The sequence below is a fragment of the Taeniopygia guttata genome, chromosome 2 (genome assembly GCF_048771995.1).
Source record: "Taeniopygia guttata chromosome 2, bTaeGut7.mat, whole genome shotgun sequence".
NCBI lineage: Eukaryota > Metazoa > Chordata > Aves > Passeriformes > Estrildidae > Taeniopygia > Taeniopygia guttata.
Window position 1 is genome coordinate 47,221,656 of NC_133026.1, and position 12,343 is coordinate 47,233,998.

The 12,343-nt window shown below is 41.5% G+C and overlaps 1 protein-coding gene across 4 annotated transcripts in view; it reads right to left on the bottom strand.

Annotated features, from left to right (window-relative positions):
• Positions 1–2,703: 2,703 nt before the first annotated feature.
• The window catches only part of AOAH (acyloxyacyl hydrolase), a 94,590-nt gene continuing 84,950 nt past the window's right edge, over positions 2,704–12,343 (bottom strand). For 3 of the 4 annotated variants that reach the window (XM_072925849.1, XM_072925848.1, XM_072925850.1), the window contains exons 21-22: positions 9,766–9,842; positions 3,280–3,646 (exon numbers count right to left, since the gene is read on the bottom strand). In XM_072925849.1, the coding sequence (XP_072781950.1) occupies positions 3,518–3,646; positions 9,766–9,842 (206 nt within the window). In that variant the 3' untranslated portion in view covers positions 3,280–3,517. Of the gene's footprint in view, positions 3,647–9,765; positions 9,843–12,343 lie in introns of all 4 variants that reach the window. The other variant, XM_002197258.7, reaches the window with a different exon arrangement.

The following is a 12,343-nucleotide window of genomic DNA, read 5'->3' on the forward strand; positions in this document are numbered from 1 at the left end:
CTTTTTTCATAATGTCATCTATGCAATATACTCATTTGGAGGCTGAAGAAAAGCTGATCTCCACACAGTGTTTAAGAAAGGATTCTACTCTGTATATGTATCCCAGAATTCCACTTGATAATGTGGAGCCTTGGATATAGCTAGGGATATAGCAAGTAGGGAAGAGCTGAATTTTGTGGTGGGAGGCCAGATTGTCCATGTGCAGCAGCTCATCAAATATCAAGAGGAGAGACGGTTGGTTTTTTTTTTTTGTGACAGAGACATGGCAACAGAATAACACAACATGGACAGTGCAAGAGCAAATTTCAGCAGTGTGGATGTATGGTAGGCTGTCTTCTTAAACTCCCAAGTGAGTGTTAAAAACCATTAATTTTTGAATTATTAAATAAGTCCACAGAAAGGTGTTAAGAACAGAACTGGATGACATTCAAGGTAACATTTTTATTTAGGCTAATTGTACTATTATCCCTTGTAGAAACTAATCTGTTTGTTCATTGCCCAGCAAGTTGTTCTCCTCATAAAGGAAAAGGTGTAAGTGCAACAGATGGTGTTAAGTTAAAGCTGACCTGTGTAGTGACTTCTGGGTACATGACTGGTGAGCACATGGTCTCCTGCAGCCAGCAGAAATATGGGATGCAAGCTTAGCAGGAAGCCTGCACTTACAGCTTTCCTGGCTGGTACTGCTGGGTGCTGCCTCCTCCCCTCCCATGTTCCTCTACTCTTTTAAGGCTTTCTGGTCAAAGTTTGCAACAATGCTTACATAGTTTTTCTATGTTTGGAGCAGATTCTTTGTCAAGAAGCCAGATTCTGAATTCAAATAGCTTCAGGTAGGTTTAGATGTTCTATACCTCAAAATGAGTTCCTACTGTCTGATTTCAAGCAAGAGAACCTTCCCATGTGCAGTGTGCTGGACCCAGCCAGTGGCATAGTCCCTCCTGTGTTCGTTCACATGCTCTGACTCTCCCCAAAAAAGACCTTGACAGGCCATTTCTTCTAGAACTATATACTGCTAATAAACTTTGAATTGCATGGGAGTATAAGCTTTCCAAGAGAAACTTTGTTTACTCATTTCTCTTTTACCCATGCGTTTTTCACCTTCAACCAATCTAAGCACCAGGAGACAGTTAACCTAATGGAATAGACTAGAATTCATAGTTTGTCACTGCTTTAGCATAAGTTAGCTTTTTCAGCAGTGGTTTTTAAATATAGGACATGTATTTTTAGAGTGGTATGGGTAAGTGGTTGATGTTTGGGGGTGCAGATCTTCAGCTGTTTTTTGCAATTGAAATAATTGAGACATAGTGGTTTTAAAAGCTGATGGCTTAATAGTTCCAAAATTCATCTTCCTTTGATAAAGTTAGGTAACGCATTAGTTACATATCAGGTTTCTGCATGCAGCTGGGTTTGAAGGTGCAGAGCTCACCTTGTGGCACAAGGGCATGTGCTTTGGGTAGCGTGCCTTCAGTCAGGGTCAAGCCTATTCCTTGGTGTCCCTCAGGACCCTGTATTCAGCATGGAGCAGTTGTAATGGGCAAACCTTTGAGAGGGCTTTGCTTTGGGATTTGGCTATGGATTTTTCAGGTTGTCTTTGAAATGGTGTTCTAATTTTATAAGAAATCTTTGTTCAGAAATTCAGCAAGTTCACAAGTAAGAAAGTCTGTAAGAGAAAAATGCTTCCTCTGGGAAATGTAGCTTATTTTAGTTGGGGAAATTTCAGTTTTACTACTTAGTAAAACTCCTAATTGGTGTTATTAAATCGCAGCCTCAAATGAAATACAATAATTTGCAAAGAAATTGCTTTGAAAATTAGGCTTCCAAACATGACTCCCTTCCCCCTTTTAATTGCTACACTTCTGTGTGTTGATGTAGAGAAAATCTGATATTCTGTAATTATTGCCTGTGCTGTACTTGGGCTGTAGTAAAAACGTGTGGATGTGCTTGTTTCTGTCCTTGTGTTATATTTAATGAAAGATAAGAGTCCTGAATAAGTAATACAAAAATAGGAGGTGCTTTACCTGACCAGGGTACGTGGAATGTTATGTTGTTTGAAGAGAATTTCTACAGGAAGCAAGGGGATTTCCTTCTAATGCTAAACAGTCTTCCTCAGGTGTGTCTCTGGAGTTGAAACTATTCCTTGGGAGACTGGATATTTTGGTAATATCTTAAATGCCTTTAATGAATTGGGGCTTTATTAACAAGTATCATTCAATTAAGGAATGTATTCCCTTCTGATTTCCTAAAGTAGGCAACTTGAATATTTACTTAAGTGTTAGCAGTCATCCCAAAGGAATTTCTATCTTAATTTCTATCTTAATTTCTATCTTAATACCTTAATAAAAGACCCAGCATTGACTGTACCCTATAAAAATTATCAGGATCTAGGAAAGCAATAATAGATGCTTCAGTCAAAATAGTATTAGCCAAGTCATCCCCTACCTGTTCAAAATGCTGAGTGGGTGCATGTCCTACAGCCAGGCCCCATCCTTGGGTTTGGACCACAGCTCAAGAGCTGCTTCATATGTGACAACCTTGTGCAAGGGCTGTGCTCGGGACAAGGAGAAGAGCTGAGCTTTGGGCTGTTGGGGTGGGTTTTAGTCATGTTAATGCTTCCTATTTACTGATCTTTTCCACCCATAATTAATGCCGTTTTATGATCCCTGATCCCTCCATCCTCAGTAAGGTTGCAAGTAGGGAAGCGCTGTCTCTCATTTTTAAATATCTTTATTTTGCTAAGAGCATTGGATAAGCTGGTGAAAAAACCACAGTAATTCTCCAACTTCAAGTCTGCCTTTTAAGTAAGGGCTGTCCAATATTTTTAGTGATTCCCTTGGCCATGCCTGTAAAAGACACAGGACTGGGCATATTATTTTGATTAGGAAGGAAAAAAAGCATAGATACATTGCAGGTTGAAAAAGGAACCTGATTTTTAAATACATGAAATGTCAACTTAATATTTTATTAGTGGAGGAAGAGAACCCGTGTTCAGTCAGTCTGTGCTGATGCTGCCAGGCACATCAAAATTGTAGTGCCTTGTTATTCCTGGCACACTTTAATAAGTAAATAGCAGCTAAATAATGTACTGACAGTCAAGGCAATTACATACACACAATTTATAGCAACATAATGAGTCTGGGGGGTCTCCCCCTCTCCTTTTGGGATCAGATTAGCTGTTGAAACACTACAAATAGAAAACCTAGAAATGTTGTGTAGAAGGAAAAGAAATTAGGTAGGGGTTAAAAGTTTGTTGTATATGGAAAAAAGAAATAAGGATTTTCAAACTGGTATAATAAATGGTCTAGCTGGCAGCTATCCTTTGATTTTTATTTTTGTAGCTCCACAGAAAAAGCATAGCCTACTTGTGCAGGGGAGATACAAACTGAAAAGAATGCTCTTGTGTTATGTCCACTGCTACTGGCTCTGAAAACTTCCTCTCCCCGCTTTTTTGTGTGTGTCTTCAATCATCTTGACTCGTGGAAGCGCCACCATAAATCATGTGAGGGTTCCAGCAGTTGGGAAATCAGTGTCCACCTTGGTCTTTGAATATGGCTTCAATCTGATCGTTGAATGGATTCTCCTTGCCAAGCACTTGAGGCCACTCATGTAGTGCCTTCTGCCAGGTAATGCCTGTTCCAAGGGCTGCAGCAATCTGCAAACCACAAATGCTATCAATTTCTTGTGCCTCTATAATGCCAGACTTTAGAAGACCCACACCATAAGGCAGACTGCCCAGTATAATCATGTGATGGACTGTAACCTCTAACCAAAGGAAATAACCCGTTCCAGCTGCTTGAGCAGGGCTAAATCCTTCTGAACAGTAAAAATAGGGTGAGTGCCACATATCTGCAATTCCTTGACCTGTCATTTGTCTAATAATGATAGTCTGTCTCCAACCATTTCTAGATGCCTATGGTGTCTAGTCCATAAACTGTTATTTCAAAGTGCTGAAGTCTGATTTTTATTTTTTTTTTTTTCTCCAGTGAAACATTTTGAAAGTATGTCAAAAGCACTGCCTGGGTATAATGCATAAAACTCTTGCAAGTCCAAAGGAATTCATGCTCCCAAATGCCTTTGGTACTTCTAATAAATGTTCTCTGTGCTCTCCTGGGAGGAAACCACAGGTGTTGAGGAAAAAGAGGCCCAATTATTTCTAGTTTCATAACTACCGGTGTCTGATGCTCTAAGTTTGCACCTGCTACTGGGTTGTCTTTAGAGTTTTTTTCCCCATGAGATCCTCAGAAATGATAGAATGCCTTTTCTCCTCAATATCCGTCTCCCTCCAGCTTTCACAGAGGTTTTTGCCCTAGAAGTTATGTGCCAAAAAAAAATATTATCTGCTGTATTTCCAGGGTGAAAAACATCAGTGGTTTCAGAAAGGGACAGAGAGAAAAACCCGAGTCTTGCTTGTCCAAGTTTTTATACCCTTTTAAGGCATTTTTATTATATTCCTGACCTGCAGTAATATTTGGCCTCTATGGGAACTTTATTTTCAACCCAAACTTTTCAACACACTGATATTGATGCAATTATGAGGTTTAAATAACAAAGCCTTTTTTTTTTTTGAGGGCCGAGGTGGTTTTATGAAATCAAACTATTTGAGTACTATTGTTTTGGAGTTTGAAAGATACTGAAGCCTTTGGGGAATTTTTATGTGCTACTGTTTAAATCCTGTGCTTTAAAAGAAGCTCTAATGATGGGATGGAAGACAAAAATCTTTCTTTTATTTAAAGGCTCATGTATAAACATTTGTGGGGTGGAGGCTCTTAGACTCTGGTCACTCAAAGTCTTGTTAAGCTAATGAAGGAATTGAGTCAGGGAAGAGGGATAGTGGTGATTTGTTCATTAGAGGGTTTTTTCCTGGTTGCAGTTTCTGTTGTGACCAAATATTTTTCCAGGACACCCTATGGCAGCAGGGGGCTGACACCAGTCACTGCTGGCATGGTAGTTTCCAAGCCTCCACAAACCTCCCTAAGCCTTCCATGTGTGTTTTTTTAGTGGGAACAGTGGGGTTGGTTAATTGGTTGGGTGGATGGGTAGTTTAAAAAACCCAACTGTCTTTGCATGGTACACCCTTTGCAAAGGTACCACTGAAGGTATGCTCTACAGTGTTCAGACTAATCCTGACTCTAATTTAAGGTATATGTGCCTACACTGCCCTAAATTAGGTTCTACACACACATAATTTCTTGACGTCCCAATGATTTCAATAATTAATGCTGGATGAGTAGTTTAGCACAGAGAAGGGTTTGTGACTCCAGAAATTGTTTTCTTGCAGGTCTTTTTTAAATTTCAGAGTTCTTGTATTTTGAGATGTGGTATAATTTTTATAAGCTTTGCAATTTTTTTTCTTGCTGTGAGGATGACAACTCCTAAGCAAGTTTTTAAAAGGAGGTATTACCCATTCCTCACAGAGCCCTGGGTGACTGCAACTGGGAGGCAGCTGTGGTTTTTCGGCAGCTTCTGGCTAACTGTTTTCCCCTTCTGCATCAAACAGGTAATAGGCATGATTCTCAGCCAAGTGTAAATACCCAACTTATCTGATATGTGTCACTTCAGCTTTTCCCCTTTATTTCTGGCTGGAACATGCTTTGCTATGACTTAAGGAAGAAAAAGGGAGAAACTAATCACACTCAAGCTGTGCTTTCTTGCCTGTACATAAATGTTAAGAATCTTCCAAGCATATCTGGTTCCAGTTTGTGATTCTCAGGCCTTTTGCATTCTCCCTGGAAACATCATAAAAGCAAGAAATGAAGATGTTTATCCAGGATCCTGTTGAAATGCATGGCCCTGTCACCGAAACAAAGTAATCGACTGTTCTAGAGGGAAGTGGTGTCCTTGAAGCCATCTGGCATTCATAAGGATTTGCAGTGAAACTTTGTAGTAAGGAGGAGATGCTGAAGGAAATCCCTAGGCTCCCTCTATAGTCACTGGGAAGAGAAAGTAACATTTTTCCCAAGGACAACCAAGCTGGACTTTGGGGAATGGGATCTCAAAAAACAGCTCTAGAGAGAACTTGGGAGGACTGAGTGAATCCCTTTGCTTTTAGGTTAAAAGTAAATAGTGTAAATTTCTTCCACCTCCATGCTGAGCTGCGTGTTTTGGAAAAAACTTTATGGAGGCAAATTTTAGCTTTGAAACTTTAATGAAATGCAGTTATGCCAATTATGAGTGTTTTGTTTGTTCCCTCCTGTTTTGCAACTTAAAAAAAAAATCATGGAGGAAAACCCTTTTCCCACAAGAAATTTACAGGAAGAGAATGTGGTTCTGGGCCCAGCTCAACAAATCAGTACTTGGTGTTTATCCTATCTTCCTATCTTTCATGATTTTTTCATATAAAATATTGCCTGGATGGGGGCTATTTTTCCAGCCTAACTTAACCCTTGTCCAATGCATGAAAAACCTCACTAACTTTGATGGGACAGGGCAAGTACGGCCTTTTTTCTTATTTGCTTTTCCTTCTCCTTGCAAGGTATGCAAGATTTAGTTAGAAAGGTTCAATTCCCTCCCATATCCCTCCAGAATGTTTGGAGGACCTCTGGACTCCTGGATCTATGTTCTGACACCTGCTTCTGCCATGCTGCTACATTCTGCCCAGTGATTAGGGATTAGGTGATTAGGGATCACCTAATGATCACACTTGCCAGGTCAACCTTGGGTTGAAAGGGGCACAGAGAGTGGTTCCTTCATCACAAACATCAAAATTTCTTTGCATTGAAAGCAAGAGCTAAGGTGTTTCCTTTGGAGTGCTTCTCAATCCAAAAATTGGGAAATATTTGTCAGGTGCTTCATGAGCTACAGAGAGAAAACTCAGCAGAGATGTGCTGGCTAGGTGTCTTATCTGTTCTATTTATCAAGCTGCCTGTGAGGTGTGGGGAATAGCTGCAGGGATGGAAGCAAGAGCCTCTGTTCACTTGGAAAGCTGCATGGAATCAATCCTCTCCTGCTAGGCACCTCTGTGTGCTGCAAAAACCATACCTGGCCAGAGGCAGTCATACCAGGAGAAAGTAAAACTTTAAATAAAACTTGTATGAGGAGTGAGTGAATTGTTTATCATTTTCCTTACAAATACTCTAAAATAGCAGTCTCTGCTCACACTTCCCCTTCTATTTATGAAGAGAGTTTTTCTTTTGGGGCAGAGTGCTATGTCTCAGTCCAAATAGTGGTATGTTGATAACAGACTTCTCTAACAGGAAAAGAAAAATGGATTTACAATGGTGGATGTTTGGATAAGGCTAATTAATAAAACCTAGGAGGACAATAACTCACTTGAAGTGAGGCATATCTACAGCTGACACCTTGACTGTAAGGGGAAATGTACCTATAAAAGCATTAACGTCATCCTAACAGCAGGAGGGAGAGATTATAACCACTGCAGGATGCCAGGTCCAGAGGGAGTGAAATATGGCAGTGCTTGACTGCATCTTGTAGCTCAGCACTCTGGGGGCTGCAGGCAGGTTTGCAGCTGCCCTTCAATGTCCTTTTGTAATTTTCTTGTGGCATAAGAAGGATCCTGTTAAATAGTTGCTGCCTTCAACTCTGCTACCTTGCAGCTGCTGGTGGGATACAGGATGTGGGTAGGAGGCTGAATGAAAAGCTGTGATATGACAAGCCTGGCTGCTGCTGTGGCCTGGTGCTGGGGGTTATAAGAAACTTCAGGCCAGCCTTAGGCCAGGGAAAGACAAGAAAATAATGCAAAAGTTTCCATTGCACTCCAGATTTCATATTGCAGTTTCCCCAGATGGCAGGGTTGGGAAGGGGTTTTGTTTCATCACTGTTTTCACTCTCATTGCATTTGCCAGGTTTTCTCTAATTGCTTCCTTGCAAAAGGCCTGCAGCAAAAAATCAAGGCACACTTTCTCCACATCCCCAGGCTGTGAGTTCATACTTTCATGAAGCTGTCTCCTGGTACTTGTAAAGTAGCCAGAAAGGAATTTCTGCTATGTAGGAGTCTCTCTTCAAACAGGAGGATTTTGTAGTTTGGTAATGCTAACCAAGGCACTGTATGGCCCTGAGTGATTAACATGGGTATAAAAGATAGCACCTAAAGCATCTATTTTGCCTTTGTACTTCCTCCTGCAGGTCTCCCCTAGCTTAATTGACAGAACAGTCAATGGAGAAGCTGCTGAAATGCTGCAATCCATCAATGCTTGTAACTCATTGCTGTGGAAGTGTTTCTCCACTGACTGCTCTTTCCCAATGTGGAAAGCAGCATCACATTGGGTCATCTGTAGATGGGGTTGTTGGAGTCAACACATGCAGGGCATTATTCCACAACATAAAACCGGCCCATAAAATTCCATGATTCTGAGCAAGGGGAGCTAGCAAGTGGCTGGGCAGTGTGGTGGGGTTTGCTTGTAAAGGAGACTGACTGCTGCTTTGCTCTGCACCTGTGTTTGAGACCTTCAAGTAGTGTATAGAAAACCAACTGGCTTTGTTTGCAGCTGACTGCAGAACATGATCTCTCCATGTGTTTTTGTCAGAAAAAAACTAATTTGAAGTGAGCATAGTGGGAACCAGGCAGCCTCACACTAGATCATCAAATGCAAGCAAGGACTTACAGTGGAGCAGCTGCTTCTCCTTCCCTTTTGTTTATTTCTGTAATAAACAAACTGTAAACCTTCTCCTTCCACCTATCCTAGGAGGCCAAATAAGCAAGTGAAAAAGTAATAAGATGTAGCTGCCGAGGAGAAGCAATTTAAATTTATAACTTCAAAAATAATCTTTGTTCCAGACTGTGACAGGCAAACCTTCACCCTCAGAGGCTGCAGGGCAGCAGCAGGGCTGGAGGGGCCCTGTCTGGTTTCTGCAGTGCTGCCTTAACTATCCTGATCCTGCAAAACTCCCATGGGTGTTTGGGCAGGCAGCTGGCCAGCTTAAGTGGCAAGGATCAGTTTTTATGCATTAAGACCTGTTTGGCCACGATACTGGTTAGTGAGGGAAAGAGGCAGACGACCTAGCAGGAGTCAGAGCGGAGTGCAGCCATCAGAAATAGCGGAGATATCAGCTCTGGGGCTGCAGCTGTCATTTAGATTGGCCAAAGAAGGCACCCTGGCTTGTACCAGCAGCAGTGTGGCCAGCAGGACCAGGGCAGTGATTGTCCTCCTGTACTCAGCACTTGTGAGATTGTGCCTCAAATCCAGTGGTCAGTTTTGGGCCCCTCTTAACAAGAAGGACATTGACCTGCTGGAGCTTGTCCAGAGAAAACCAACAGAGCTGGGGGAGGGTTTGGAGTACAAGACTTATTAAGGAGCAGCTCAATAAGGGAACAGAAGTTTTTTAGCCTGGAGAAAAGGAGGCTGAGGGGAGATCTTAGTGCTCACTACACCCTAAAAAGATGTGATGAGGTGGGGGTTGGTTTCTTCTCCCATGAAACAATTAACAGGACATAAGGAAATGGCTTGAAACTGCTCGGGAGAGGGATTAGATTGGATATTAGGAAAAATGATTTCAGGGAAAGGTTGCCTAGCTTTGGAACAGGCTGCCAAAGGAAGTGGGTGCACTACTATCCGTGGAGGTATTTAACATGTGCTGCTTTGCGACAGGGTTTACTGGTGAACCTGGCAGTGTTAGGCTAATGGTTGGCCTCCATGATCTTAGAGTCTTTCTAACCTAAATGATTCTATGACTTTCCTTTAAAATAGACACGTTCCCCAAATCTGCATCCCTGTGACATGCCAGGTAGATGCCTGGGACAGCAACAGGCACCAGAATCCCACATGCTCCCACATCCCACCTGCTCCCACCCATCTCCTGGGGCCGGGTTTTTACCTGGCTGGGGTGGAAGCCATCGACTGGTTCGATCAGCTGCCAGGACTCACCTCCCATCTTGCGCCACTCCTCGGCCGCTGCAAAGGGCACAAGCAGAGGGGTTTATCACCCGCCCAGAGAGGAACCCCCTCCTCCTCAAAGCATCGCTGGTATTTTTAGGCACACGACAGCTTTGTGTGAAGATTACGATAATTCACATGGAGTTGTCAGAGCCTAAAATTGTACAATCCCCTCTCCTTGGGGCAGTATTTAAGCCTTTATTGTTAGTTTTTTCCTCTGCGATATTTATGCAAGGAAGTGCTTTGAACATAAATGATCGTAAAACAATTCACTTTCCCTCCCAACTAAGATGGATGCTGTAGCAAGTAAAGCTGTAAATTATTTAATACTGATTTAATATTTTGCATTTCCCATGTTAGTTGCATCTTCAGCAGTGCAAAAAAAACAAAAAACAAAAATAACCCCAAAACCCAGAGATAAAGAAAACAGCACTTTTTAGAGAAAGAGATGGTAACAGAATATTCACATGGGCTGAAGTCTGCATGAACAGACTGTCATTTTTGGTTACTTATCTTCCAAGTGGTCTTTTCCAACTCCAACAAAATAACCTTTTGAATTACATAAGCGTGACATTCAATGCAAATGATGCTGTGCTGTAAGCCCTGGAGCCATTAGAGAAGTAAAAAGCTTTCTCTCTTCAAAAGGGCTGCCGAGTGATCAAACATGGGACTAGTGGATATGGCATTAACAGACTGTAAATTCAATAATTCCTTTCATAATGACAGATTAGGAATTCTTAATAGCATTATGCAACCATCCTGTCAGGGGGAAAATATTCTCCATTCAAGTGCCACAGTTTGATCTGGGCTCACTGCTGGTTTTTGGACCTTGGCTATTGTGTCAAAAAGTGATTTCTGGGTCCCCATGATAACTCTAATTCACAGAAAGGTGATATTCCTGCTTTGACTGTAGAAACCCACTTGTGATGCTTGAAGCAGTGTCCAGTGTAACCAGTTTTAAGACATGGGGCTTGTAGCTGTTTCAAATTTGCAGTGTGTTGGGCATAACACATATTTATCTTAGATTCCACTATGCAGCGCACATACAGATGCACAGTGAACTTACCTAACCCCTTATATATGATATTGTACATGGAGTAAAAGGCTGTGTATGTGTTTTAGTACTTCTGTAGTTCATTTGTAGAGAGACTACTGTTCCAGTGCCAGAAACAGCAGAGGAGGAAGTAAGATATGTATCAAGATAGGTCAGTTTATACTATTATACCTGATCTCCAAAAATCCTAGAGCAGTCGAGCAAATACCCACCAGCTGAGTATGTCCAGAGCCTGTCTTAGAAATGCCTGTTGCCTTGGCTGGACTAGACTAGAGCTTGCTCCCATCAGCACCAAGGAAAAGGCATAACAAGCAACCCTTATCCCCTTCTTTATTGCACTGCTTCATAAAGGAACCACTAGTCAAGGTCAACCTGTGAGCTTGAGTGCCCACCTAAATCTAGAATAAATGCTAATATACTCAAATTTTACTCAGAGAAAACTGGGAGCTGCTATGTACATATATTTGCCCAGGCCAGCCTGAAATCTACGTACTCAGTGTGTAGCCACTGCTAAATATTTGATGTCTGGAGAGTTTAGGGGAGGATTTGCTGCTTCCTTCAGAAAGAGACCAGAAAAGTAGGTCAGCAGCCTTAGCTGGCTTTTGAGCACACTCGCAATCTGACAGCTTTCCTGATGGCAAGCTCGAATCCTTGGCTCCAGGGCTGCAGGAAATTTTGCAAAGTGTCTTTCAAAGCTGATGTTTGTATATGCATGTGTGATTTTGTTTACTTTATTTATTTAACATGATGTAATCAAGAACGGCAAATTATATTAAGATGTTTCCTTTTGTGAAAGTAAATAAATTAACTAAAGTTAGTAATTGAACTTATTAAAGTAATTTGCCTACCCAGCAGGTAGTTCATTCCAAATCCTAATGACTTGGTAAATATTAAGTAGATGAGGCAAAAGCCACCAGGAGACTTGGACACCCTTGAAACTCTGTGCTAAGAGAATGAACTTGACAGTGGAGCCCACCTCTCTGACAGAAACTTGGACAGAAAGACTGCCTCTCCCATCCTCACTTTTTTACCTCCTTGTCCTCCATATGGTCTTCATGAGACCCAGAACCAGCTTCCTGAATTGGGTCATGTAGGATAAAGTAAGTTTGTGAATTTTGCTAGGATTTGGCTGCCAAAGCACATTTTTTTAAAAAAATAATCTTGGGTGCTGTGGCAGCTTCACGCTTTCAAGGACAGCCAAGCACTAATGGGGAGAAGCATTAGAGAAGTACACTTTAAAATATTGACAAGGTCCTTCTGTCCCTTTGTGGCTTTGAATTTAGATGTTGGCATGCTGGGATTTAAAATATGGTTCCCAGACAAGATTTTTCAATAAGGACTGCATGGAACTACCTCTCTACATGAATACAAAAACAAGAAAATTCAGATCAAGTTTTTTTCCTAATTATTATATACTACTCTTTGAATGTAAACATTCAGGCTATCTGGGAGAGGCCCCAAGGTG